Below are 27,873 nucleotides of genomic sequence, written 5' to 3' on the forward strand. Positions count from 1 at the left end.
TTACTGTTGTAGCTGCTGGAGGTGGAGCTAGTTTATACTACTTTATATACAGTTAGCTAGTTTATACTACTTTATATACAGTTAGCTAGTTTATACTACTTTATATACAGTTAGCTAGTTTATACTACTTTATATACAGTTAGCTAGTTTATATTACTTTATATACAGTTAGCTAGTTTATATTACTTTATATACAGTTAGCTAGTTTATATTACTTTACAGGGCTCTCAAGTTTTGAAGTGAGTTCACAGCTAGATTTTACCAGCGGCAGCGGGGATTTGGTTGAGGTGGGGATGGATGTCTGACAAATGATGCATAAATTCATTCAAACAAAAATATTTATTGACTTCAGATTAAACTTTGTGAGCATTTTACTGCATGTGTGTGTGTGTGTGTGTGCTGTTTATTGTATGTGTTTGTGGCTTGCTTTGAGGCAGGGCTCTCAAGTCTCAAGCATTTGGCGTGTGACACACGCGATTCCCACCAATAAACATACACTAAATCCAAAAACAGTGAAACCACTATATACATACTGAAAATATAATGCTGTAAATTTAAATGCACACAAATCAGTTCAGCATCCCGTTTTAGTGCTTTTCTTTTCCATTCAATCCATCCAAATTATTTTTTATTAATAAACAGCCTATTGAAAGTTAGTTTATAGCACTTTTGTATACTTGAGTCAACAATCACAAGGGGAACTACAAGTTAAAGAAATCCCTTTTAAATATTTGTATCAAATGTGATGAAATGAAAAAAATGTATGTGATAATAATGAGAAACTTTCTCAAAACAATGACTTAGTATCAAAAAATGAGCACTTTCTCAAAATAAAGACTTAGTAACTCAAAATAATGATTTAGTATCTTGAAATAATGTGATACTATCTCATAAATGTTGAGATACTAATAACTCATAAGATATGTCATTATTTTTAAGTTACTAAGTCGTTATTTTGAGAAAGTTTCTCATTATATTGACTTTTTTCCATCACAAAATTGGCGGAAATGGGACCCGTTGCCATGGGAACACGTCAGGACGCAGGACGTGGTTTCCTGTTTGGCAGGGAGCCCTGGCGGGAGATTCATGCAGCATGGCGGTGCAGCCGAAGCAGAACCTGTCCATGGACAGTGCATCCGAGCATAGCTTTCTAAACTTCTTCTTCTCCATGCCAGAGAAACCGGAGTCCACTTTCAGAATATTTGACCGAAACGACTACTACACTGTTCACGGGAAAGACGCCATATTCGCGGCCAAGGAGGTTTTCAAGACGAATGGCGTCATCAAAAATCTGGGCTCAGGTATGCTAGTCTCCATAGCCGAGCTAACAACTTACCTGGCTAGTCTGCTAAATGTATTTTTCTAGTGGCATGTTACTGTTTAGCACTCTGATTGAGTTGCATGTCTTTTTTCTAATGCATTGACTCAGATTTAAATGTGTCCGCAAGTTAAGCTAGCGTAAAGTCGGGTACCTGTGCTAGCATAGAAAGCTAGCACAGCATTTGAGGGCTCGTGTTCTTTCTGATGTTCATTTGCCTATGTTTGTCAACAGGGAGTCGCAAGCTGGAGAGTGTGGTCCTCAGCAAGCTCAACTTTGAGGCCTTTGTGAAAGACTTGCTGCTGGTGAGGCAGTACAGAGTAGAAGTGTACAAAAACCAGAGCAAGAGTAGCAAGGAGCACGACTGGAAGATCGAGTACAAGGTATTGTGATGAAAATGACATCAATCAGACTGTGAGGCTTTGTGTTTCTTGATGTTTCATGTGGCCTTTTGAATACAGATGAGCTGCTGTGTTGCAATTAGTGACACTTTCACTGTAGCAGCGGTGAACTATGTGTTTTTTGTAGATGCCCTTCATCACATATCATCTGTCTATATTGATATTACTGCTCTATTTTTAGTAATATTGACAAAGGCTGGCAGATGTGGTTGAAGGATCACAGTACAGCAAATACAGCTGCAAAAATGAATCTATGAATCTATTAGTATTTCTGGTTTGTTTAGTAATCTACAATAGTAAACTGATCTGATATAATCTTTTGTTTATTAATTGTTAGTAGGGACCAAAAAATATATATTTGAGGACAATCCTTTACTACAATATTTTAATTTATGTTTCTACTCCAAGAGGCAGATTTATTTACACAGATTGTTTACTGTACTGTATATAGTATTTTTATTTAACATTTATTTTTTTCCACTGTAATACTGTGTTAATTTGAATTTCTCCTAAGGGGGATCAATGAAGAAACACCTTATTTTATCGTCTTTTTTAATATATTTATATTTATTGTGTGTTCACTGGACCCTGTAGAGCTGATGTTTTGTTCTACATGGGTTAATTTATGTGAGGTTGAGTGATAAATGAATGAATTGTTCCTCTGAAAGCTAATAAACTGTCATTCCCCTCATCTGTCTCCTTAAATTCAGGCCTCTCCAGGAAACTTGACCCAGTTTGAGGAGATTCTGTTTGGTGGTGGTGGAAGCGGAGGCGAGGGCTGCGCAGGAGTCGTAGGCGTGCGGTTTGCTACAGGAGCTGATGGGCAGCGTGTGGTCGGGGTTGGCTATGTGGATGCAGCTCAGAGGAAAATGGGAGTGTGTGAGTTTCCGGACAACGAGATCTTCTCTAACTTGGAGTCCCTGCTTGTCCAAATCAGCCCCAAAGAGTGTCTCTTAGCCCAGGGTGACGGCAACACTGACAGCAGTAAACTACGTGAAGTATGTTAAAGTCAGTTATTCTCAATATAACTCATTGTATATTTGAAGCAATTCTTGGGGAGGTATTTTGTTAATTTAGGCTCTAAGTAGCATATTATATATTTGCATATATTAGAGTGATAGAACAGTAACTGTTTCGATAATTGTTTGTCTTTTTTCAAGCACAAACACAAAACATTTGATGGCTCCAGGTTCTCAACATTGAGAATTTGCTCATTTTTCTCAGTCCTTTAATTATTGTAAATTTAATGTTTTGAGGTTTTGGACCATTTGTCAGACACTTGAAGACATCTCCTTGTGCTCCAAGATACTCTGATGGATCATATGAATGAGGAAATAATTGTCAGCTTAGTTGATGATGATTACAATAATAATTAGTTGCAACCACAGTATGTATGTGATTCTGGATCTGGCCATTGAGCTTTTTTTGTGACAAAACAATATCAACCATTTTAATTCTAAGTAGAATATTACAACTTCTCTTGAGGGGATCTTTAAATTAAACATTTATAAGTAATTTTGATGAAACTTGCAGGTGTCTTAATATAACAGCATAAACAAAGTCTGTAATACTGTGGATAGGGTATGAATAAACTGCCATCACTGTGTGTCTGTGTAGGTGGTGGAGCGAAGCGGGATGCTGGTCTCTGACAGGAAGAGAGCAGAGTTCAATAGCAAGGACATGGTGCAGGATCTCAACAGGCTGCTAAGAGCCAAAAAAGGAGCGACTGTGGCCAGCAACACACTGCCTGAACTGGACAAACAGGTAAAATACATATCACTCAGTGCAAAAAGAATCATTTTTAAGAAGATAATACTAAGTTATGTCATTATTATAAGTTATAAGAAAAGTGTCCTACTCCACTACATTCATCTGACTTTATATTCATAGATCAAATAGCTTCTTTTCTTGGTTGTTTGTTGACTTATTATCGTAACCTTTTTAATGCAACAAGAGGCAAAGTTACCTGATCGTTCACACCATTCATGTTTGTTTATTGTTTGTCTTTTGAGTTTGAGCCAGTTAGATTTGTTATCATCACTAAAAAATAAACATGATGAAGATGAAATGTGCCCTGATTGAAGGTTTGCCATATTATGCAGTTCCCCTCTCTGCATATATTTTTTAAATAGGATAATAATGTAATGTAAAGTAAATATTTGAAAAGTTTAAAATTCATGTGTGATTTAATTTACAGGTGGCTATGTCATGCTTGGCCGCAGTTGTGCGTTTCCTTGAACTTCTCTCTGACGAGTCCAACTTCAACTCCTTCAGCCTGACCACTCTGGACCTGGGTCAGTACATGAGGCTGGACAACGCTGCTGTCAGGGCTCTCAACCTCTTCCAGGTCAGTGGAACTCATATTTCTCAATTTTTAACAATAGTGCAGGAGTCAGTTCGCCCAAATCCAATGTGGGTAGTCTTGAGTGCATGGTTGTAATTTTTGTCATGTGATGGTTTCCATCAGGGTTCACCAGATGACACCAGTGGGGCTCATTCAGTGGCCGGTCTGTTGAACAAGTGCCGCACACCTCAGGGTCAGCGGCTCGTCAACCAGTGGATCAAACAACCACTCATGGACAAAACCAAAATAGAGGAGAGGTAATACAAGGATGGGGAGAAAATTTAAATGAAAGTGTGTAGAGTCCAGAGTGAGATACTTTAACAACTATCAGATACAGTGACATTTTTTTACACATTTGAGGATCTCTTTGACTTCTGACTGTATGTGTGTGTTTAGGCTGGACCTGGTGGAGAGTTTTGTGTGTGACTCTGAGCTGAGGCAGACCTGCCAGGAAGACTTGCTGCGGCGATTTCCTGATCTTCACCGTCTGGCCAAGAAGTTTCATCGACACTCTGCAACCCTGCAGGACTGTTACCGTGTCTACCAGGCTGTGAGCCATATCCCCGGTCTCGTCACAGCCCTGGAGAGATACTCGGGTACGCCCTGATACTCTTTCTGTCATGCTAGTGTCCATGTTAATGTGGAGAAACTGTAGGCTTGGAGAGATGCACCAGATACTCTTTTTAGTGGATATCAGGGGCTTTAAATGTATGGTAAGAGAACATCATGCCTCACTGTCACAAACAGGAGTCATGATGTCATAGATCAAGACTTGTTTTGTACAATTAGTGTGAAAGCAGGAGGTGGACTTAATAAACTGGCAACACATTAATCTCATATTAATGTCGTCAATCTTCAAATTCCAGCCCTTACTATTTTTGATATTCAGATTACATTAGGTTGTTTAATGCTGAAATTTAGCCTATTATTAAGATGTACTATGTATTTATACACTGCATACAAAGGCTCATACATGGCCAATGCCACTATCAGTATGTGTGTTTTATATATTCTGTCCAGTAGAGGGCAACATTACCATTAAACATGTGACAGCTTTCTTTCACCAAAGTCATAATTAAGCTTAAGCACAAATGAATAATATTAACTAAAGTATAAATATGTTGTACTGGATAGTAGCAATTAAAATACACACTTTATAAATCCAAACTGTAGCACTGATCATTCAGACTCTCTACATAGATTTTTTGATGCTGTGATTTCTAAATTGTGTTCCTTGTGTTTTATGTGTGTGTGCAGGTAGCTACCAGGTTCTGTTAGAGGCAGTGTTCCTCTCGCCTCTCAGAGACATGCAAAATGACTTTGCGAAGTATCAGGAGATGATCGAGACGACTCTGGATATGAACCAGGTCTTTTATTTTGTGTTACTGTACATGTATGCCTTGTAAAAAGATTGTTTTGTGTATTTTGTCAGCATATCATCGGTTTTACATGTTGTTTCATAGTATCTTTTCTTGTATACTGTGTGTGTGTGTGTGTGTGTAGATTGACCACCATGAGTTCCTGGTGAAGGCATCGTTTGATCCAGCATTGAGTGAGCTGAGAGAAAAGATGGATGTCCTAGAGAAGAGCATGCAGTCTGTTCTGAGCAGCGCAGCGAGAGAGCTAGGTGATCACAACACACACACACACACACACATATACTGTATAATACAACAAGCCAAGACCACAATAATATATTAATGTAACAGTCTGATGAGAAGTTTACTCCTTTATTTTAAGGAGTAAGGCATCTGCTGGTGAGTTTTTTCAAAACTGTGGTGTGACAACAATGTAAAAGCATCGAAAGGCCGATTACACCGTGGAGAGTTTCAACTTATTGTCTCTTTTTTTTTTTTACTAGAAAATGAATTTTCATTGCCCTTTACAGACACACAGGGCCTCTCATTGTCTGGGTTATAATTACCGCGTCTAATTGCAGGATGCCTAGAAACCAGAAAGCTTTACTTTAGTCTGAAGTAATTTGACCTTTTGGCCACCTCCATGTTTTTTCTGTGGTGTACATTATGTTGTCCCCCACATCTGTCATTTTTATTTAGATTTTAATTTAGTGTAGATTAGGTTTTGAAGGATTAATCGTTTTTTTACATAATTGTTGGTAAAAACTCTTCACATATAAAAAGTATAATAACATTTTCTTAGTTTATCATTTTAGATGTGATTAGTCATAATTATGAAATCATTTGACCCTAATATCTCAACATGGTCCCTTTGCAAGTCAATCAATATGTTGCAGCTTATTGTTCTGTCCTGTTTGGGAAAATAACCACATAATAAATGCTTTTTATAAGACTAACTTAAGATGGAATTCTACATGGTTGATGTGGTGTTTAATGGTACATCCCAAAATGAACATTTGCACTTCATTTGTTTTTCAGTCAATTCATCTTAGTTTTTTAAATATTTGGATTATAGTTTGAGCTCACTGTACTAACTGTGCATTTTTTCCAGGTCTGGATGCTGGTAAGACTGTGAAGCTGGAGTCCAACGCCATGCTGGGCTTTTACCTGAGAGTCACCTGCAAGGAGGAGAAATCTCTGAGGAACAACAAGAAGTTCACCACTCTGGACGTTCAAAAGAACGGAGTGCGCTTCACCAACAGGTTGGTCCCACTGTATCACACATCGAATGTCAGCTGCAGATAATTCTGCTCCTCCTGTGAGCTGACATTCTGCTCTTTCACATGTCTGCAGTAAGCTCAGTTCCCTGAACGAGGACTACACCAAGAACAGGGAGGAATACGAGGAAGCCCAGAACGCTATTGTCAAAGAGATCATCAACATTGCCTCAGGTGAGGACTTTGAACACATGCTGCTCACTGTCTACGCAGCATGACATTGATTGCGACAAATGAAGCAAATGATGAGGCCCGAATTACATGAGTGACGATCACATTTGTCTCGAGTGACCTTTAGTAATTGATTTCATTCACATTTTCTACACAGACCAGTAAACTGTACAGTGTTTTAAAATTTGAAATAACAGTTGAACTGGTGAGATTGTGGTCTGATTGAATACATTTTGGAGCACTCTCATCTCTGTGGTAATTAATTTCAAAGTTTTGAACACTTCAAACCATCAGGCTATGTGGACCCGCTCCAGACGCTGAGTGATGTCATAGCGCAGCTGGACGCCGTGGTGAGCTTCGCCGTGGCGTCCGTCTCCGCTCCCGTGCCCTACGTTAGGCCTCGTCTGCTGGCCGATGGCTGCAGGCGTATGGAGCTGCTGCAGGCCAGACATCCCTGCATGGAGACAGACGCAGACACCGCCTTCATACCTAACGATATCACCTTCATACAGGGAGAGAAGAGCTTTTATATTATTACAGGTAAAAAGAGGGAATTTGTACACACAGCATAAAGAAACATTTTTAAGAAACAAAATCTGAAATGAGTGCTAATGCCACTCTGTTTAAATTTGTATCTCAGCAACTGCTTGGACACCTTTTGAGTTCTTCTGTTCCCAAGTGGGCAACAAAAATAATATATTACAGCTTTAAAGCTTTAAGAATAGTCTTAGTCTTGTAGGACCATAATTCCTTTCAGCGAGCAAGGTGGTCCGCACTTCAATAACTTTCTCACTGGTCTAAGAAATGCAGAAAAAGGCCCTGCTGCTGTACTAATATTGGACCGAATGTCACTAATTGGTCAAACACACACCAGAACAGCTTCATTCTTGATCAAACGTAACAGGCAACTCTTCTCTTTATTCATTCATTACATCCATTTAGACATCGGCATCACTCTCCAGCTAATACCAAGAACAACAGGATGACTCTGTTGCTGCTTCCTCATGGATGAAAATGCATTTTTTTTGAAGATTTCATGTTTTCAACTGTCATCAGTTTGAATTGCCAAATTATCATCACATGCATCACAAGTTATTTCCTTTTTTTGGAACTAATAAGTTGCAAAGAGCTATACATTAATTGCTCAAATTTGTGAATGGGGACACACCAAAACTACCAAAAAAAAAGACCAAATTTGTAGTAAATCAGGATTATATTAAAAGAGCGAAATTGGAGGGAAAGTCCAGCTTTAAACATTGACTGTAAATTCTCATGTATATGTGTAGATAGATATTGTACTTCATCACATATAAAACACTATTTAGCTAACCTTTTTCTACTTGTCTGCAGGACCAAATATGGGCGGCAAGTCAACGTTTATCCGTCAGGTGGGTGTGATCGCTCTGATGGCTCAAATCGGCTGCTTTGTGCCCTGTGAGAAGGCGGAGCTTAGTGTGATTGACAGCGTCCTGGCCAGGGTGGGAGCAGGAGACAGCCAGGTGAAAGGAGTGTCCACCTTCATGTCCGAGATGCTGGAGACGGCTGCCATTCTGCGGTAAAAACAGACACAGGCTTGTACACTAAAAACACAAGTGACACACAAACCTTGTCTGAACTTGGGTGTCTTGTGTCTCCAGCTCAGCCACGGAGAACTCGCTCATCATAATCGACGAGCTGGGCAGAGGCACGTCCACCTATGATGGCTTCGGTCTGGCTTGGGCCATCAGCGAACACATCGCCTCCAAAATTGGCAGTTTCTGCCTGTTTGCCACTCACTTCCATGAGCTGACGGCACTCGCCGCACAGCAGCCCACCGTCCAAAACCTGCACGTCACGGCCCTGACCTCCCACAACACACTCACCATGCTGTACAGAGTCAAACCAGGTCTGTTTCCTTCATTTCCTGTCCCTTTATAAACGGATATAAAGCAACTCTTTCCTTAGTTTTATTTAGTATTAAAATATGAAAGTGAGCTTCATACAGGAACAAGTTTCATATTATTATGTTAAACCTTTCTCTGTTTGGTTTAACCTAATAGAAACCTGCAGATTGCTATGTTTCATTCAAAAAAAAATTCAGAGTGAGAAGAATAATTTTACACTGCAAAGATTAAAACCCTAACAGTAAGACGTACTGTAAAGGAAAAGGGAAAGAAATCTGAGTAATTGGGTAATATTACTACAACTGTCATTGCAGAGCCGTACTGTGACAGAAAGAAGGAATGATTTCAAGGAAAGGACCATTACGTGACATGACAAAATGTCATAAGTGGTCAACCTAAATGGGAGAGGGTCAAGATTGAGATGGACAACAGAATACACTCTGCTGTCAGATGTTGTAATGAAGGATATTAACCTGAACGGAGATCTGCATTAGTTTAGTTTAGTTTAGTTTAGTTTACGGTAATTGCATTAAGACCTAGAGTGCAAATTTTCCCCAAACCAATCAGTTGTGAAACCTCTGTGAACAAAATCTACTATTTTACATTTCTGCAACATTTATAAATGTCATTGTCATCCAGAATGAGGTTTTTAAACTCTAAAAGTCTTTATTAAAGGGCACACAACTCTATGAGAGGTGTAGATCAGCCATAAAATTGGTTTATAACTAACAGGACATTTTTAAATCACTCAAAGTGTCACTTGCTTGAAGCCCAGTGAGTTTACAGTGTGGAGGAGAGGAGGCAGGGTTGTCAGTAATTGTGTGTGTGATTGATTGTGTCTTTCTTTTTTTTTTGGATTAATCATTCAGTCTGTCAAATTTTAAAATATCTCATTTGCTTTTGAACATTGTTGATTCTGTCTGACTAAACAAATTAATTTAACAGCAAGATGAAAGGCGACAAATCCTCACATTTAATCTTTGATTATTTTTAACAACTTAAGACGTTTAATCACTGTTAAAATTGTGATGTATTAATGTTTTTGTCACTTTATCAGCAGAAACAATAAGCTAATAAGTGGGCCTTGATTATTTTTTGTCAAAGTGCCTAAAAGGCTCCAAGCTGACGCAGCGCTCACTGTGTGTTCAGGTGTGTGTGATCAGAGTTTTGGAATCCACGTTGCCGAGTTGGCTTGCTTCCCGCCATCGGTGGTTGCCATGGCCAAGGAGAAGGCAGAGGAGCTGGAGGAGTTCCAGGAGCCCGCAGGGGAGAGGTCGGAGCAGGAGGAAGAGCCCGAGGCCAAGAGACGACGAACAGATAAACAAGTAGGCCTCAACTCTCACAGCTCATATACATGACATCATATCCTGTCTGCAGAGTCGACAGGTGCACTGACTCAGCGGGTCTCGCTCAGGGTCACGATTGACGATCAAACCGCAAACTCTGTGATTAATGGCCAACCTGCCCATGTTTTTTTTTTTTGTTTTTTTTTAGGAGGAGAGCAAAGATAAACATTGATCCCACGCAGGGGAAATTAAAGAAAGCAGAACTGGGAAATGAACAAAAATAAGTTTAATATTTCAAGTCTGTCTTAAAACAACACTCAGGTGTCCAAATATTGAAAGAGGATTTGCTGTGGACAAAATCCAGTTCTCATTCTGTGCAAAATGTTTACCTGAAGCTAGTTTGAAGCTTCAGACATCCAAATGAGTCAAATCATGTGCCAAATCATGTGTTTTTGTTACTCTGCTTCCTGTGCTGATCTACAGGGAAACACAATGAGGGAATTTGTTACTAAAAGGCTGCAGATGTTGAAGCTACCACTTGATTTCACTAATTAAGGCTGATAATCATTTACAATGGAACATATTAGAGAGGGATCTTCTAATGGTCAGTATGAATAGGAGGAATGATCACAGTGAGCAAAACCAGTTTCAATGTTCATCTGATGGTTGGTTTAAGACAGGCAGCAAAATGGTGAACTTGTCCTTTTTAATGTGTATAAGAAGGAGATGCTCTATTATTGCAGAGAAAGATGGGATGAGTTTAATTTCACTAACCCAACACAAAGGAAGAAAAATAAGTTTAATTTTCTACTTGAATCCTACTAAATACTCCCTCAGTCTTGTATTCAAAATGATATAAAAGTTGTAATCTTGTCTTAAAACGGATGTTTTTTCTTCTCCTTCAGGCTGGGGAAAACCTGATCCAAGACTTCCTGGAGAAGGTGAAGTCACTTCCTGCCGCCACCATGACTGAAGAGGAGGTGAAGGCCAAGCTCAGGAAGATGAAGGAGGAGCTGATGGCCAAGAAGAACACATTCATCTCAGAGATCCTCGAACGCTGCGTAAAAACTGTCTGATTTTTCTTTTCTTTGTTACATTCACACCTATGTCCTGATGACTGAAGCTCATATAATGTACTCACCACACTAAAGCTCTTATATTGTATAGTTTTTCAATAAAGAAATATTCCTCGATGTCTTGTGAGTTGTTTTTTTGTTTTTTTTAAACGGTTATTCTAGTTTCATATGCATATGACCATGTGCGTCATGAGCTGTGTAAGGGTTAGGGTTAGCTATTTATCATGATTAGATATCTTCAGACACAGTATTCAAACACATAGCTGCATGTAAACATTCATTTTCCTGAAGAGTGATTATTTTCCTTTGACAGTGCACAAAGTCTAGTGTTGCCAGCTAATAGTTTAACTCACAATAATAACATAAAAACTGGGTGCTGGAGCCTTTAAGTGGTTAATCATGAAAAAGGAAAGACTAGGATAGCATTCTAAACTGATTTTTTAAAGTCCTAGGGCCTGATTTACTAAAGGTTTGCGTGTGTAAAAATGTGCAAACATGACATCACCCTCAATCAGCGCCCCTTCAACGCGCTGTCCATTTTACATTTGCCATAATGAATATGTAATATGGGGCGTTTCAATCTCAGTGTGCAAAATACAGGGAGGAGAAAATGCAAATATGTTATTTAGCACACGCATTGTGATTTACCAAACCTGAAGGTATTATTTCTGACGTAACAGTTTTTTGGGCTACTCACACCTTAAGTGAAAATTTTAAATCCGAGCCCAATTTTTTTTTTTTTTTTTACAGCTGCACTAATAACTAAATGCAGATAATCTAGATACACATTTTCCCAAAATTTGGCATTTCATGTTATGTGGATTTGAATAATTGTTCAGCCACCAGCTACAGTAAATGCTGTGAAATATTAAGCACAATATCTACCTCTACCCACCCTAATAACGTACCTAAAATGTTTACTTGCATACAGTACAGTTTTTAAAATGTAGATACCTGATATTCTGCAGAAACTACAATAATCTACACGCACCTTTATAGCTACAGCTGTAAACATGATTTGTAGTAAAACATGTGTATGATGTAGCTTTGGTTGCACTCACACACAAATGAGCTCTTTTTCTTGCAACTTTTATGACTAAACTTAATATCACTTGATGTCACTCTGGGAACTTCAGATGGACGTTTTATCTACTCAGTGAATCGGTAATAATAATTCTTAGTTTCAGACCTACTAAATATGTCAGACCTGGTGGAATACAACCTTGAGCTACTGAAAGTGAGAAGATATGATACTGTTGATCGTGATGTAACTTTCTAACACTGACAACCTGTTTGATATTCTGTTGAGATCACCAGTTAAAAATTCACTTCTCCAAAACAACCTGTGAACCCCACAGGTTTGACAAAAGGTATTATAAAATAAGATGTTGTAAAAAGACATCACCTCAAAACATAAAAAAACTCCTGCTGTTGGAGATAAATATTGCACAGCTTTTCCTCAGCAGTAGTTTCTCTGTGAAATAAGTTGCTCTCAATCACATCTGTACAATTTAATCATTGTTAGCAGGTTTCTTAATCCATCAGCTGCAAGATGTCAAATGTTTGGGGCAGTTTTTCACTTCCCAAACATCAACTCCTCACCTACGATGCATCTGTCGTTGGTTTTGCAAAATGAATTTTTCCTCACAGCAAGTTAATTTAACACAAGACACCTCTGATCTAATAAAGTTTTATTTTTCTTAGAAATGGCCAGTTTCCTGTTTTCTTTTTTTGTCTTTCTAAGAAAGTATACCCCTTTTTGAATTCCAACTAGCATCTACATAATGGTTATTGAATACTTCACAATATATTAAGTCTAGATGTTATGGTACATGCATACGATTCAGGCTGCATGAGGAGCCACAGTCACCACGATACACGGGGGGAGGACGGGAGGAGTGGATGGGTAGGGGAGGGGATGAGGGACACGGGGGGAGACTGCAGACCAACTCTTCAGTTCCAGTTCAAAAGGAGCTGTGACGCCTCCTATTAAAACCCTCTCCATAAAACACTGACTGCATCAACTTATAAACATATACACACACACATACATACGCACTCACACAACTTGCACTGTACACAACACACATTTACACACATACATACACACACACACACCTTTATACAACTGTGGAGCCCCTCCACCTGCCATTTAAGCTAATATACTGGAGAGGGTTTTTAGTGTTTAAACGAGATTCTCTTTCACAGAAAGAACTTCACCACTGGGACATTTCGAGTTTCTGCAGTTTGCCTGGGTGTCAGGGGTGGGAGGAGGGACGCTAAACCAAAGAAAAAATAATAATAATTATAATAATATATATTAAAATAAAAGACATTCAAATACAGTCAGCTTTTTGCTTGAAAATACAAAACTACATGAGAAAGCATTGAAATAAATCCACTGATCAGAACATAGTTTAAAAAAAAAAAAAAAAGCCCAAGTGCTCCATCACACACACAATCTTGCTCTTTATCCACACACAACAGAGCAACATCCGCCCATATGTTGCCTAGTTACAACTGCCTGGGCAGCCAATGGGGATGTCAGCTGTGAGGAAGCAGGAAGTCTCTTTGACAGCAGTTCTTGTGAAGAAGAAGAAGGAGAAGAAGAAGAAGACGACGAAGTGGGCCGGGAGCTGAGAATTAACACCGGGGTGGTAGGAGGGAGGAGGTGTGGGGAGTGGGGGGGTCTTCACGTGCTGCCACCATTGACAGCCCCTCTTCAGAGCCCTTCTCTTCCCTTCTCTTTGTCTACAGACTGCAATAAGAAATACTCGAGTGAGGAATCTCTTGTGGCCGTTCTGTCAGTCTACTCTTTGCTCCACTGCTCCCTCTAGTGGAGTATGCTGCCGCTGCAGCGCGTCTGACTGCAGCGGGCAGGAAGCTGCTTCCTCTGCAGCCTCTTTCACCTCGATCCCGTCTGAGAGCGCCGCAATCACAGAGTCTCTCTGGGTCCTTATGGCTCCAAATGGATGTGTGTATGTCACTGTGCCTGTGTGTGGGTGTGTGTGTGTTTGTGTGTGTATGGCTGTGTGCAATGTAATGTGTTTTGTATGGTTATGTGTGAGAGTGTAACTCGACTGGATGCCTTCAGTTATGTTGCAGCGTGTTGGACTCGATGGGCGGCGCTGAGTCATACAGAGTGTCTGTGTCGTGTGTGGGCTCTCCGGCCAGCGTGCACGGGTTGGACAACGTTCCCGCTCCGCAGTCACAGAAAAACCTGGAGGGCACAGATATCAGGGATTATAAACAAGACTCCCTTTAAATTTGTGGTGCAATTGGCATTCATGTAAAAAGTGTTTCAATTCAATTAAGGCTGCAACCCATGATTATCATCATTAATTTATCTGCTGATTGTTTTCCAAATGAATTGTTTGGTCTATGAAATGTGAAAAAGGCCCACTGCTAGGTTCTCTTCATTTGTCTGACCGAGAGTACAAACTGAAAGAGTTTTAATTGACTATTACATAAGACAAAGCAAAGCAGCAAATCCTCAATTTGAGAAGCTGGAACCCAGTAATGTTTGGCTTATTACTTGGGAATAGATGCCAATTAACTTTCTGTCAACCGAATACAATAATTAACAAAGTGTTTCAGCTCATACTTAAAATCTGTTATTTTTAAAAGGGTAAATCCCCCAAATTATTATCCCTGATGATGGAGAAGCAGTTTGAGGAAGAAAGTCTCACCGATCGTGCCGTATAAACTCTACGTCGTGCCCTTGGTGGCATTTTTTAATGCAGTTAACACAGATGGCGTTCCTATCTGTTGTATTACAGGTGTGACACCTGAAGAGATAGAAGAAGATAAATGGTTAAAACATGAGACACTTCACATAAATGTTTTTGATCAATCCTAATCTAGCAGATTTAATCTTTTCTGAGCTTTATGTTTACCTGTAGAAGTCATGCATGGGGTAACTGGTGTAGCTGGAGATCTTATAGAGACACTGTCCTCTGCTCACAGCCTTCTCAATGGCATCCTGGTTATTCAGAATCTTATTATCTGAAACAGGAGGGGGGACAGCAAAGCATTAACAGGGTGATATCACAGCTTTTAACCAGACTAAACTTTAAAGTCCACAAAGCAGCAAGTTACCTTTCATGGTAACATTGACCCCCGAGGCGAGAAACAGCCCTCCAAAGCGATTGTTGAAGATTTGGTTGCCCTCCAAGGTCGCCGTGGCGTGGTTAGTGATTTCAATACCTAAAGATTTTTAAAAAAAGAAAAAAAAAAAAAAAGGAGGAAACATCAGCACCAAAAGGAGACACAATCTGACAGGTTTCTCACGTTGAGTTTATTGTGAACAAAGCTCACCTGCAGCAAAGCCGTCGAAAATGCGGTTCTTGCGGAGTATCGGGTGGCTGTTAGTGCTGATCAGCACGCCGGCCTGAGCGTTCCTGAAGATGTCGTTCTCCTCCAGCAGACCTGAGAAGACAATAAGGTAGCTGTTAATATGTAGCTATGCTCTAATTTATAAAAGGAGTCTTGATCCAATCTCAAACATCAGTATTGGAGTCAATCAGGGCATTTTTTTTGGTATGTGTTTCTGTAGTGTGGAAATGTTTCAAACTGGGACACAGAAGCAGTTCAACATCCACTTGTAACGTCTGCAATGAGAGCATTTTGTAAGGTGGTAGTAAAAGAGCTGCATTCAATACCTCAAAAACTAACACTCGATGAAGCACAATGAATTCCTTCAAGTAAAAGCACTGGAGGAAATTTCCTCGAGACGACGACAATGCCAAAAAGATGACAGAGAGCCCGTCGTAGGTTTTCACCGTGCCACAGTGCACCCTGCTCTAAAAACACTCGTTTCAGACTCTGGCCTTGAGAAGCTTTACAACAAGGTTCCAACCAGCTACAAGATCATTGTGCAGATGTGACTACTGCTGGCTTTACCACAGACATTTGGAGTTCAGTTTACTTTGTTATTTTGTGGGGAAAAAACCCCAAAACTTTAAGTAACAGCTTACAGGCAGACATTTTTTTTCTTAATGCACTGCAGAGCTATTCAACTGTCAAGCATACATTGCACACTGTATTGATTTTAATAACTTTAATGTACTTGGAAGTGTGCACTATGTAGCTGTATTATCTAGGATCAGCACATCATCATCATCATCTTAATTATCCTTTTTTTCGGTCAAAGTAGTTAAAGAATATGCGAGTACCTCTGCCTCCGTTGAAGATGCAGATGCCTCCGTCTCTGCCGTCGTGGATCTTGTTTCGTCTCAGTGTGGGGTTGCTGTCGGTTTTGATCCACACTCCGGCCATGGCGTTGTCGAAGATTTCATTGTCCTCGATGAAACCCAGACCTGTTAAGGATAAATTGCGAGATTAGACGTACGAGCAGTAGCCACACAGTACGTAACAGATTAACAGTGGGGATGGTGAAATGCAGACCTGAGTTGTAAACGAGAATCCCTCCGTTCTGGCCTCCCCATATCTTGTTGCGCCTGATCTTTGGGTTACTCCCCGTCCTGTTGAGATGAAACAACATTATTCACAATTGATTTTCTAATAATCAGTCATATAATCCAGTTTTTTGTCTTGTATTTACTCTTAGTAGGTGAGAATACAAACAGATAAATGATATGACATGATGAAATAAAACTACATCAAAGCTTGTGAGACAGAAACAGCTGAAACACGTTACCTTATTTGTACACCAGAGTACATGTGATTGTAGATGTCATTGTCTTCCAACACGCCATGCCCGTTGTCATAGAAATATACACCAACCTACAAAAAAAAAAAGGCAGATGACAAAATTTAATGGATGCAAGAAATGTTCATAGAGAGATAAAAAGCCTAAATAATTAATGTCAGTATATAGATTCAATATCCAAGAAAAAAAAAAGCAGCCCACTCCCATTCAGATATGTGCTGTAACACAGTGAGGATGAGCTAAATAAACACTGCAGCAGACTGTAGTTTTTTTTAGTATTTTGTACATAAAGGTACCAAATTAGCTATTTGGAAAATGTGTGACACACGTTTTTTTTTACTTTTACATAAATAGCTAATAAAAAGGTGCTAATCATGCTCGAGCTAATTTTGGATGTTTATATTAACTTTTGATATGCTGCAATCTGGCCTCACTACTGCCAAGAATAATCCAATTAACAGAATATTCCGGTTCACACACACAAAACACTCAAGTAAAAGTACATTTACATGGCATAATTTCTCTTCTGCACACATTACATCTTGGTAAATTTCAACTGTACATTTTCCTGGGTTATCTTGACTGCAATGATAGTAAACTAGAGCCAGATGTTTTTATTTATTAAGCATCCAAGAACTAAAAAAGTCAAAGCTTGAAGTAATGACACTTCAAGCCATTAAAACTTTTGATGTGTTTAACTAAATGTCTCTTTATTCCACCTGGTTCTGACAGGTTCACAGTACCAGAGGAAAGTTTTACATCTCTAAATATAGAGAACGAACTAAAAAAGGCATGACATTTAATCAGTTACAGTCTATTTGAGGATGTTATTTTCCACGTTTAATGACCGGTTTCACAGGGGCAACGTTTTAACTATGTTTGTTTTGACCTGTTTGCCGCTGTGAATGCGGTTCTTGCGGAGGACGGGAGTGCTGCCTGTGGTCACCCAGACTCCAGCCAGTGTGTTGCTGTAAACCTCGTTCTCCTCAATCACCCCCTGGCCTTTCTCGTGCTGAAACACAAAGCGGAATCAGCCATCAAAAAGGAGCAAACAATAAAAAACCCAATCAATAATCTCTCTAGAGAAGGTTGCTATGATCTGCTTATGGAATGAACAGTTATTTACCACATAGATGCCCCCGTGCTGTCCATCGTGGATCTTGTTGTGCCGTACAATGGGGCAACTGTTGGTTCTGATCTGGATTCCCGCCAAGGCATTACCGTAGATATCGTTACTCTCTATCAAACCCCGCCCATCCCCAAATATGTACACCCCTCCTTGGTTACCGTTGAATATAGCGTTTCCCCTGGATAGACAGGAAAAAGAAACATGAAATGAGATTTTTCTTATGATCCAGTCCTGTTGATCTTAATCTGATGTCTCCACTGAATATGCAACATCTCAGCCCGTGTCCGTGTAACGCGTGCGTTCTCACCGTATCGTCGGGTCACTGTTGGATGTGATCCACACACCGGCGAAGTTATTGGCATAGATTTTGTTCTCTATAAACTGGCCCCGCCCCTTCTCGTGCACGTAGATGCCTCCCGTCTGGCCGTGGTGGATCTCGCAACGCACCACTGTGGGGTTGGCGTAAGCCTTCACCTCAAAACCTGCTATACGGTTTCTATGGATGTTACAATTTTCAAAGTAACCCTGAAACACAAAGAGGGAAAGAGCGATCAGCTGGATCATTATCTGGGGTAGTGAGTGAGTGAGTGAGTGAGTGGGCGGAACCAGTATTTCTTCAAGTAAAATATTAAGTTTAGTTACCATGCCGTGATCAAAAGTGAATACTCCAACATCTCGCCCGTGGTGGATGTGGTTACGTCTAATGATGGGGTTGCCGTGGTTTTTCACCCAAATTCCCGCTAGCGCATTGTTGCTGATTTCATTGTCTTCGTAAATGCCCTGAAACAGACAAGATGATTCAGAGTCAGAGGCACAGACAGACTTAACATATATCTATATATATGTATGTGTGTGTGTGTGGTTCTATGTATTTTTACCTGTGCGTGGTCTGTAATGTACAGTCCTACGTTCTCACAGTCGCTGATGTTGCAGTGTTTGATGGTTGGGCACGCTCCCTGACCGCTCACACACACAGCTGAACCAACTGAACACAGAACAAAACCAGAAGGGTCACACATAACGATCGCTTACGTTTATCAATTCATTTAGGACTGAAACTAACAATTATTTTCATTAACGGCAGATTATTTCCTCCATTAATTGATCAAATGTCAGAAGATGATGAAAAATGCCTTTAGATGTCTTGAACAGTCCAAAATCCAAAGATATATAGATAGACTTTCACACATAACACAGATCCTTATATATGAAGAGCTGCAACCAGCAAATGAGATTATTCAATTATCCAAAAATAGCTGCTGACTAATTTTCAGCCAATCAAGTGGTTGTTGTAGCTCTAAATTAAATTTATCATTTGACCAAAATGCATTCAATGAACAATGATAGTGTTGAATGATTAACGTATACTGTTATTAGCAACAATGGAAACATGACAGGAAACAAAGGAGAGAGATGCGACAAAGGTCCTCAATGTTGTGGCTCATGTTTGGAGCTTTAACCCCTCAGCTAGGGGGCATCCTATGATTACCAAACTTGCCCATTAATTGATTTTCTGCTTAATGACCCGATTAATCGTTTTGACACAACTCCAGTTATATGTTTACAATATTTTTGCCAAATTGAATCACCCCTTCCACACTGCATGTACAAGCAATGTTCAATATGAATATAGAAAATGAATCAGAAACTAGACTGGAGTTATAAGGAATCCATAAAACAATCATTTGGAAATAAATCCAATACACATTATTCACACTGACAAATAACATGTATGTACCAGCTATAACACTAGCATTACTGTGCAACACACACATGAAAAGCAGCACGTGTGGTAGCCTACTTATACAAGTCCAACATAACACTCCCTGACAATCAACGAAGAGGGTTTTGATATTTTCTCTAAGTATTACTCCCATCGTGTACGAATGTTAAATGTGATGTGACATTTAGTGCTACATGGTCCCCTATGAGACAAGACAGATAAAACACTAGGTTGATCAAAATTAAGCATCAATACACAGGAGATGTTCTTATACTGAGCAATACTGGCACTGATTTTCCAGACTTCAATGAGTCAACCTGAAAATGTTCATCCAATACATAAAAAAAATAGTTATAATAAAAGTGGTTGCCAAAAAAAATACTGCTCAAGGGTTTCTTGGTTTTCAGTCCAAGACCTAAATGACAAATTTAGTCTAACATGCTGGAACATACTGATCATTTTAGTGATACACCTAGGTGAGGAACATTGTGTGCTAAATTGTTATAGAGGGTGTCACACAAACACATGTAAAACAATACAAGAGCCCTGCAGCAGGTGTTACTTTAGTGTTGCATTTGTCAACAAGGGCAAATTTAACTTTCTTTTTTGAGACTGTGAAGGTGTTCATGTTACTGTGACCCCCTCACCCCCCACCCGTTTTTAACAAGTGATGAGTATGTGTGTTTGTGTATATGTGTGTGTTATACCTGTGCACGTGGAGCGGATGATGCAGTGGTCGATGTTGGGGCTGCAGTTGACTGTGATCTCCAGACAGTGGTGGGCGTTATGGTGTTGCGCTGACTTATCATCAGGATTAAACTAGGGAGAGAAGTGCAGCAGAGGTCAGACGGAGGCTGCGATTACTGACAACACGTCGGGCTGCTGTCCACCCACCAACATCCAGACCAACTCTTCCTACTGGAGGCATTACTGACACTAATAATACTTGCAGCTGATAACGAGACGCTATTAAGAGACAGTGAAATCTACATCACACGACACATTAAATAATCAATGATGCCAACTGCGAGGATATATATACACACACACACACACACACACACACACACGTATTTATATTCTAAAATTGTCTCATGACTTACAAATTATTGCATTAACACAACAAACATGATTGTCAAGACAACCGAGGCAGGTGTTTTATGACTTGTAGACATGACTTAAAGTCACATTTCACACATCAGCCAAACACAGACCACAATCTTTATTTTCTACAGGTTCTTAAGAAAACACAGTTCATATTATAACCTCTTAGTTCATATGTTAAAAAAAAACTGTTAACAGTTAATAGATAATCAACTAAACCATCTGAAACCAGACCTAAGCAATGTGGACAAAATCAAGTATCACAATAATTTTGACCAAATACCTTGATATCAATATTGCTACAGTATTGTAGGGATGATAATTGGTGCTTTCACAACTATTTACACAAGAGATTTATTATACATTATCATAAGTAATGTGGTTATAATGCATAAATAAGTAAAGGCATCGCTTTACTGTAATGCAGCCTTTAAAACCAGGAAAAGACAACACTTATGTCATCATATTACCGTATCCAAAATCTAAGATACTATCTAGAAATATCTCACATCATATCTATTATATTAATGTATTGCTGAACCCTATCTGATACTGAACACATGATGATCACAAAGCAGTTACGCTAGTATCTTCACATAGTTGATAAACAAAAGTATCCCTCTTACAGGTTTGTCACAGTTAAAAACTGAACAGACCATAATTAGCAGTCATTATTAAGTGCTTGTGAGAGTCATTAAAAAAAACTGTTTTTATTTTAATCATTTGCAATTCTTGCTCTCTTTAAGCAATACGGAGAAATGAGAGACTCCATTGGAGAAATAATAATTTGATCTTCAGCTATGAATAAAACTAGATGTTACCTTGGACTTTCCCACTGTGATTACACAGCTCAACAGTGGAGCCCTTTGATGGGACTAGGAAGGAAGAGACCTTTGATATACAGCCAATTCTTCAGGGTCAAGCACTGCCCTTACCTTGATGGTCATGTATCCCACATAGGCATCCTCTGATCCCTCCATGAAGACAAATGTCGAGTCTCTAGTATTCTCGATCACCACCTTATCAGCTACTTTACCCGGAGCTGAGGAGGAAGCGGAGAACACTCGTTAACGCTCTAATACATTAACACTGCTGAGAGAGATAATGATTACATGTGGAACAGGCATACTTTCCGGTGAAAGCGGCAGACTTACCTGCACCAATCATGGTGATGGGGGACTCTATATAAATCCACTCGTCTGTATAGATGCCAGAGTGGACAAAGATTAGACCGTCAAAGTGGGCTTCTTGCACCCCACCCAACGCATCCTCAATGGTGTCATAATACTGTCAGAAGAGAAAAAAACACATAAAATTCATAAGAGGGCAAGATGATGTTTACATTAGAAGATTTCTCTTTAGCGGCTAAGGTTTTGACTTACCAGCATATTCTCCCTGCCTTTGTATCTGCCGGGGTTACTGTAGAAATGCTCGGCGAAGCCTGGTTTTACATGGGCACCTTTGTACTGCAACACAGAAAACACCAGGGGTCAATATACATACAGACACTGCTGCCATGCACTGATAAAGTCACCATACAACCTGGGTATCAAACTTTACAGCAGCTAGTGAAGCCTGCAGTCTGCAGCATTTTTTGCATTGAGAACAGAGACAAAAAGTGAATGTGCTACCCAACTAATTGCTGTATGTTGACAGTTTGTGTACATCAGAGGTTCCTGATCTTTTTGTCTCCTGACCCTTTAAAGCAACCAGATAATTATTTCTTTCTGCATCTATATTTAAGAGCCCAGATAAAGCTAAATGATCTGAACTAATTCACTAGAAAAATGTCAACAAGTCCAGTCCTGTTTGGCTTCCTGTCCTGTTAACCATCTTGCAACACCTCATATTAGTGTACATAAATATAAGCAAAGCAACCACAGCAGCACTCAACATACGTCGAGGCTCAACTTTCACCAAGATTATAGAGAGATTTACAGTTGATGCAACAGCAATGCACCACTGCTTCATTTCTAGACACCAAAATTATAAGAAACAAGACTACAGCAAAAGATTAGGAATAATAAAAAGACTTGAATTGTGATTCGTCACACTGCAACCAATGTTTTAATCTCACTACAACATTATGATCAATAAAAAAAGCAAACGTGTTTACTTTCCAGTAGCCTGAGGAGGGTAGACCAGGTTTAGTCGGAGAAAAGCTCTGAACTGACATAATTAGATAATGAGATTAACTCAGCAGTAAGACATTTTACACATACATCTGTTGCCATGGCCTTAAAAAACAACAGTGTGATACAATTATTAAAACTCAACTGTGCGTGGATGAACTGAAAGCATTCGCTGCAAGACTCAACTTCTGAGAAATACTGTGTATGCGGTAAATTTAAAAAAAAAGAACCAGAAGAGTTTTGACAGCTACTGGTCATTAAAGTGTGACAAAAATTTCTCTCCCAGAAGAAACATGTTAAAGAGTCGCATGAGGGCTTGACAGTGTTTCCAAAGCATTTTTCAAAAGGCGTTTAATGGACTCTTTACACAGTTGACACATGTACATATGACACGTTTGATCAATTACGTTATACCTTGCTGTGTTTTATTTACTGCTGATTAATAAAGCACATTTTGCTAAGTGCATGTCTGTTTTACACAGTCATGTACATATTGTAATATTTCAAATATAAACACACATTGATGTACTTTCTAATATGTGTGTGTGCAAAGTGTTTTATCTTTACATGCACTCTCGTTCCCTCCGTCAGACATTGCTGCCTTACAGCAGAGAGATCGTCATGGATTTTACTGCAAAGCCACTTTCACCTCGCTCAAACTGCAGATTGTTTATTTTTAATATATATAGAGAGATAATATAAAGGAGAGAATAAACCAAAACACATCTACAAAGACACTGAAGCACGTTCTTCCTCACGAAAAGACAAAAAACACCCAGAAACTACAAGGACAGACTCACCAGCTGTTGAAAGCTCTCCTTCCAGGGGTTTGGGTGTTCATGCTCCTCTGGGCTGACTTGGTAGAACCTGCCCGGCTCAGGGTGCATCATGGGACGCGTGTACTCAAACACTTCCATGTATAGACGCTTCCTAGATAACGAAATACAGTGTACCACAAACTTCAGTAATCTGCATTTTAATGACTGGTGATATTCAAAGCAGGAAACTTAAAATTTCCATCTCTTCGACAGCACTGACCATAGGATAGGGTCGTTGGCTAGCTGGCTGAATCTCTTGCAGACACAAGCTGCCTGACAGAGGTCCTGTTCCAGTAAGTAGGAGAAGATCTTCAAAACAACCTCATCTGGAAGCTTCTGCTGCAGATATTGCTCTGCTGGGGCTGCTAGAAGACACACAGACACACACTCACAATGTAAGCACTGAAAAGTCTCCTCACTCCAAGCACATTAAACTATGGAGTTGTGCAGTTTTATGGATTGCCAAAAAAAATGTATAAGATTTACCAGCACACACACACACGCACACAGGGGGAAGAAAATCAATAAAGACTCAACTAAAAAAACCATACACACTCTCTGCCCCAGTTGCAAAGATTTAACACACACCTGGCAGGTCGTGGCTCTTACCGGACACTCGTGCCCGCTTGGCTCGATGGCCAAAGGCTTCTGTTGATGAAGTGGAAGCTCCCTGTGGAAGAGCGAAAGTAGGATGTTAACTTCCATGCCAAAATGAAAGCGCTAAGTAATCAACTTGGAAATTTACTGCTCCGTCACAAAATCATTGTTCCTTCAGGAGGAGGACACAATCAATCAGCAACTCTCTCTGTCATTCAAACACACACATACACACACAATCAAGTCTGCAGACCCATCACACTGCAGCTGGGAATAAGGGGAAAATGTTAAATGTTTTAATCTAACCTCCATTGGGCCCTTGCTGGGGCAGGCAGAGGCGGTGGCGGAGGCAGCGGCGGTTCTCTTGGGAAGCAGGGTCTTGCGTCGAAGCTGGTAGGGACTGTTCTGAGCTCCTGGACCGGACTCCTCAATAGCCATCTCTGCTGCAGCTGCTGCAGGAGCCTCCTCATCTGGACAGAAGAGCAAAACAGATTTCCTATATACATATATCACTTTCTAAAACAAGAGGCACTTCAAAGCATAAAGCTGCAGTATTGAGTGAGGACATGGCACACACACACACACAAAAAAACCCTACAGTGTATGTCATTGGGTGCACAATTATACATCTCAATTTTCTCTAGTAATCTCAGTAAACAAAACAAAAAACCACAGACCCTCTTATTTCCCTTACCATTACTGACACAATGATGTGCATTCAGCTCACATGCTGTATGCACACTGCGCTAACACACAGGGTAATAGTTGCTATGGCAGACAAAGGTTAGTGATTGATAATGGCAGATGCACCCTTGCAGCCACATTACTTAGTCTTTCATGTCTAGTCATTCTCAGCTGATATCGGGGCATATGTGTATGTCGCCCCGGTCCTATATGTGCAGGGATCGGGACTCGTATCTTTGTGCTGCTGTCAAAATTAAGGGCCCGCAGATGAAGTGTGGATCAGACGTGAGGCTAATGGCTAAAAAACCGAACTGCGTAGCTGGCAAATCCGCGGTGTAAACAAATCGAGCTCGGGCTAGCAAGGCACCGAGAACAAGGAAGAGAGGGGATATGGTTCAATCTTGCAGGAAGGCTAGGTTAGCTTTTTTTTTAAAAAAAACTGCACACAAAATGGACACAGTGAAATCACCTTTAAAAAAAAGAAAACGAAAAATCACACCATGTCATCTATCACAGCTGATCTGTGTGGCCCTTTCTTTTCTTTCTTTCTCTTTGAAGCCAGGGGGCAGCTAAGTTAGCATTGCCCCCATTTTTGTCTGCTGCTGCTAATGTTTTTGTTAACGTTACACCCCAAAAAATGGCAGTCTTGAAAGACAGACGCAGATTTTACACCCTCGGAGTCGATAGTGACAGCTGGGAATGCAGCGGCGGCCGAGCACACACGAACATCCCCAGTGTGGAGGAGCGTGTGAAGTCGATCCAGCTGAGGTTACCCAAATATATCGGCTATTAAAATGTTGTAACTAGCGACATACGCATTACGTTAGGGCGAAGACACAACCCCCCCCCCCCCCCCCCTACACACACACACAACCTCCTCCTAACCTGAGCTAGCTAGCGGCGTTAGCTATAGCCTCCAATCACTCAAGCCAAACAAAGCGCGGCCTGGCCTTAGCCACAGAGCGAGAAGCCTCGGGTTTTCCTGCTTGAACCCACCGCCTCTGCGTATGATAAAACAGGCCAAGTAGAGGAAAGTGAGGTAAGCCCCGGAGTGCTACTGTAAAAAAGCAACTATGGCCCTGGCTGTTGTTTTTTAAATGGTTAGCTTGACCCGCGGCCTAGTCTCTTACCTCTATCCCCGTTGTTGCGTTCGGGCTGCACCGGGCGCGGCCTCGACACTCGCCGGGGTCTCCTGTTGGTGGCTCTGACGGAGTTCATCTGGGGAGTTGGTTGTTGGAAAAATAGACTGCTATCCTCGACCGCCCGCTCCTAATTTTAGCCCCTCGACCCCCAAAACTACCACCCCCCAAAAAGCTAGCCTTTTTTCTCCCTCCCCAGATACACCTAAACAATTGCGATCAAGAACCCGCTGGTATTTGGGGTGTAATCGCCTTTTTTTTCTCTCCTCCTCCGTGATGTTACAGCTCCCCCCGTATCGCCGCTCGGTGCCAGCTCCGTCTCAGTCTGTAGCAGGAGGAGCCATTAACCCACACGGGAAACAATCGCGAGAGGAAAAAAGCAGAGTGTCCGTTCGACCAATCACGTTCGTCGTTTTATATTCTTCTGCCACAGCGGCCAATCAGGGGCCTCGTTTCAGACGACTTGACAAAGCTTTCTGTTGGGGTTCGGAATCGGTCAAGCGGCGATCTGATAAATGCATGGACACGCCAGTGGTGTACACACATACTGCAGGTCCTGCTCACAGCACTGGAGCTAGAAATGTGGATAAAGGCATCTACCTGTCAGTGCAAATGTGTAACAATGTGCCACAATTATGACAAGGGATAGACTCAATGTTAAACCTTTGTGGACATGGACAGATCTACCATACCAAGTGCTCAGGGGCCCTTTATGAAGAAAGGAGCCCTCGATGATGGGGGGAAAAAAATGTGTTTTCACAGTCGCCATACAAAATCGGCTCAAGCACAGGGGATTTAATGGATATTTTTATAAATGATACGAAAAAAAACATCCCAAGAATGTATTTTGTACAGGACACACAGGTATAAAGAGGTTACTAATCATTTCATTTACAAACAATAAACATAACTACATTATAAAGATAATTAGACATCATTCTTTCTTTTTAAACAGAGAAACTGAAAGAAAAAAAAAAGTGTTTTTCGTTGTTGCTTTTGTTTTTTTCTTTTTTTCCCAGGCTCAATATAGAGGTGACCGGGGGGCATACAGTGGGTAAATATGGCTTATTTCTTCAGTGTTATAGTTGCCCCGAGGCACTATTAAAATTGTCCCACCAAAGCAATTATAACACTCACTTCCTGTATTTAATTTCAATAGTACACAGTCTTTATTAATGAAAATATATTAACTGCATTATTAAGTAGTGCACATATGTCTTATGTACACCAAAAGATGACTCGTGTATCTCTAGAAATCTGTGAGTTAAGAAGGAAAATGTAAAAAAAAGTTACAATTGCCCCCAGTCCCCCCTAAATATGACTCGAGGCTTGACCCATTCTCATGATGTTGATAATTATAGTCACTGTTGGAAACCTAGTAAGTCTCTTTCTATGTTTTACTTGATTTTATGGAAAGCATGAGCTTCAGTGCCTGGGGGGCCCTGGGGATGTTTATATTTTCACTAAAATATGGCAAGTTATTCTGGCAGTAACAATGCTTCATAGACACCAAAAAATCTAAAAAGTAGCCTAACTACATTTTGTTTATTTATGTTTTATCTATTTATGTGATAATGCTCATTAACCAACAAGAAAAAAACTGTAAATGAACCAGAGTTAGCCAATAAAGGCACATTTCCATCAGTTGTTGCCTAGCCAGTTGTTAAAGTGGCAACCTAAAATAATGATTAAAAAAAGGATAATAATTAATATGTGCAGATTAAAATCAGCACACATTAACCAGTCCAACAGTGTTACAGCA

The 27,873-nt window shown here is 40.2% G+C and overlaps 3 protein-coding genes across 4 annotated transcripts in view; 1 reads left to right on the top strand and 2 right to left on the bottom strand.

The window, feature by feature from the left end:
• Window positions 1–27,873, bottom strand: part of ptprea (protein tyrosine phosphatase receptor type Ea) — a 424,624-nt gene that overhangs the window by 138,901 nt on the left and 257,850 nt on the right. The gene's annotated exons all lie outside the window — the stretch shown is intronic.
• Window positions 1,065–11,224, top strand: msh2 (mutS homolog 2 (E. coli)). Its single transcript, XM_053340798.1, has 16 exons — window positions 1,065–1,301; window positions 1,553–1,701; window positions 2,430–2,717; window positions 3,337–3,483; window positions 3,917–4,066; window positions 4,187–4,320; window positions 4,460–4,659; window positions 5,321–5,430; window positions 5,567–5,690; window positions 6,533–6,683; window positions 6,775–6,872; window positions 7,164–7,409; window positions 8,220–8,424; window positions 8,507–8,754; window positions 9,902–10,077; window positions 10,944–11,224. The coding sequence occupies exons 1-16, from the start codon at window positions 1,094–1,096 to the stop codon at window positions 11,112–11,114; spliced, it is 2,805 nt and encodes a 934-aa protein (XP_053196773.1). The 5' UTR covers window positions 1,065–1,093; the 3' UTR covers window positions 11,115–11,224.
• Window positions 12,793–26,313, bottom strand: fbxo11b (F-box protein 11b). 2 transcript variants are annotated; one of them, XM_053340800.1, is made up of 22 exons: window positions 26,103–26,313; window positions 24,595–24,758; window positions 24,301–24,361; window positions 23,912–24,056; window positions 23,674–23,803; window positions 22,124–22,207; window positions 21,896–22,028; window positions 21,677–21,783; window positions 20,345–20,456; window positions 18,793–18,899; window positions 18,557–18,694; window positions 18,222–18,439; window positions 17,912–18,092; window positions 17,675–17,797; window positions 16,774–16,859; window positions 16,521–16,597; window positions 16,289–16,432; window positions 15,432–15,542; window positions 15,213–15,320; window positions 15,011–15,119; window positions 14,804–14,902; window positions 12,793–14,334 (listed from the first exon to the last, which is right to left on the bottom strand). In XM_053340800.1, the coding sequence occupies exons 1-22, from the start codon at window positions 26,188–26,190 to the stop codon at window positions 14,205–14,207; spliced, it is 2,655 nt and encodes an 884-aa protein (XP_053196775.1). In that variant the 5' UTR covers window positions 26,191–26,313; the 3' UTR covers window positions 12,793–14,204. The 2 variants fall into 2 exon arrangements, with proteins under 2 accessions (XP_053196775.1, XP_053196774.1); XM_053340799.1 differs by having other exon boundaries at window positions 24,280–24,361.

Source organism: Scomber japonicus, chromosome 20 (assembly GCF_027409825.1).
Source record: "Scomber japonicus isolate fScoJap1 chromosome 20, fScoJap1.pri, whole genome shotgun sequence".
Classification (NCBI taxonomy): domain Eukaryota; kingdom Metazoa; phylum Chordata; class Actinopteri; order Scombriformes; family Scombridae; genus Scomber; species Scomber japonicus.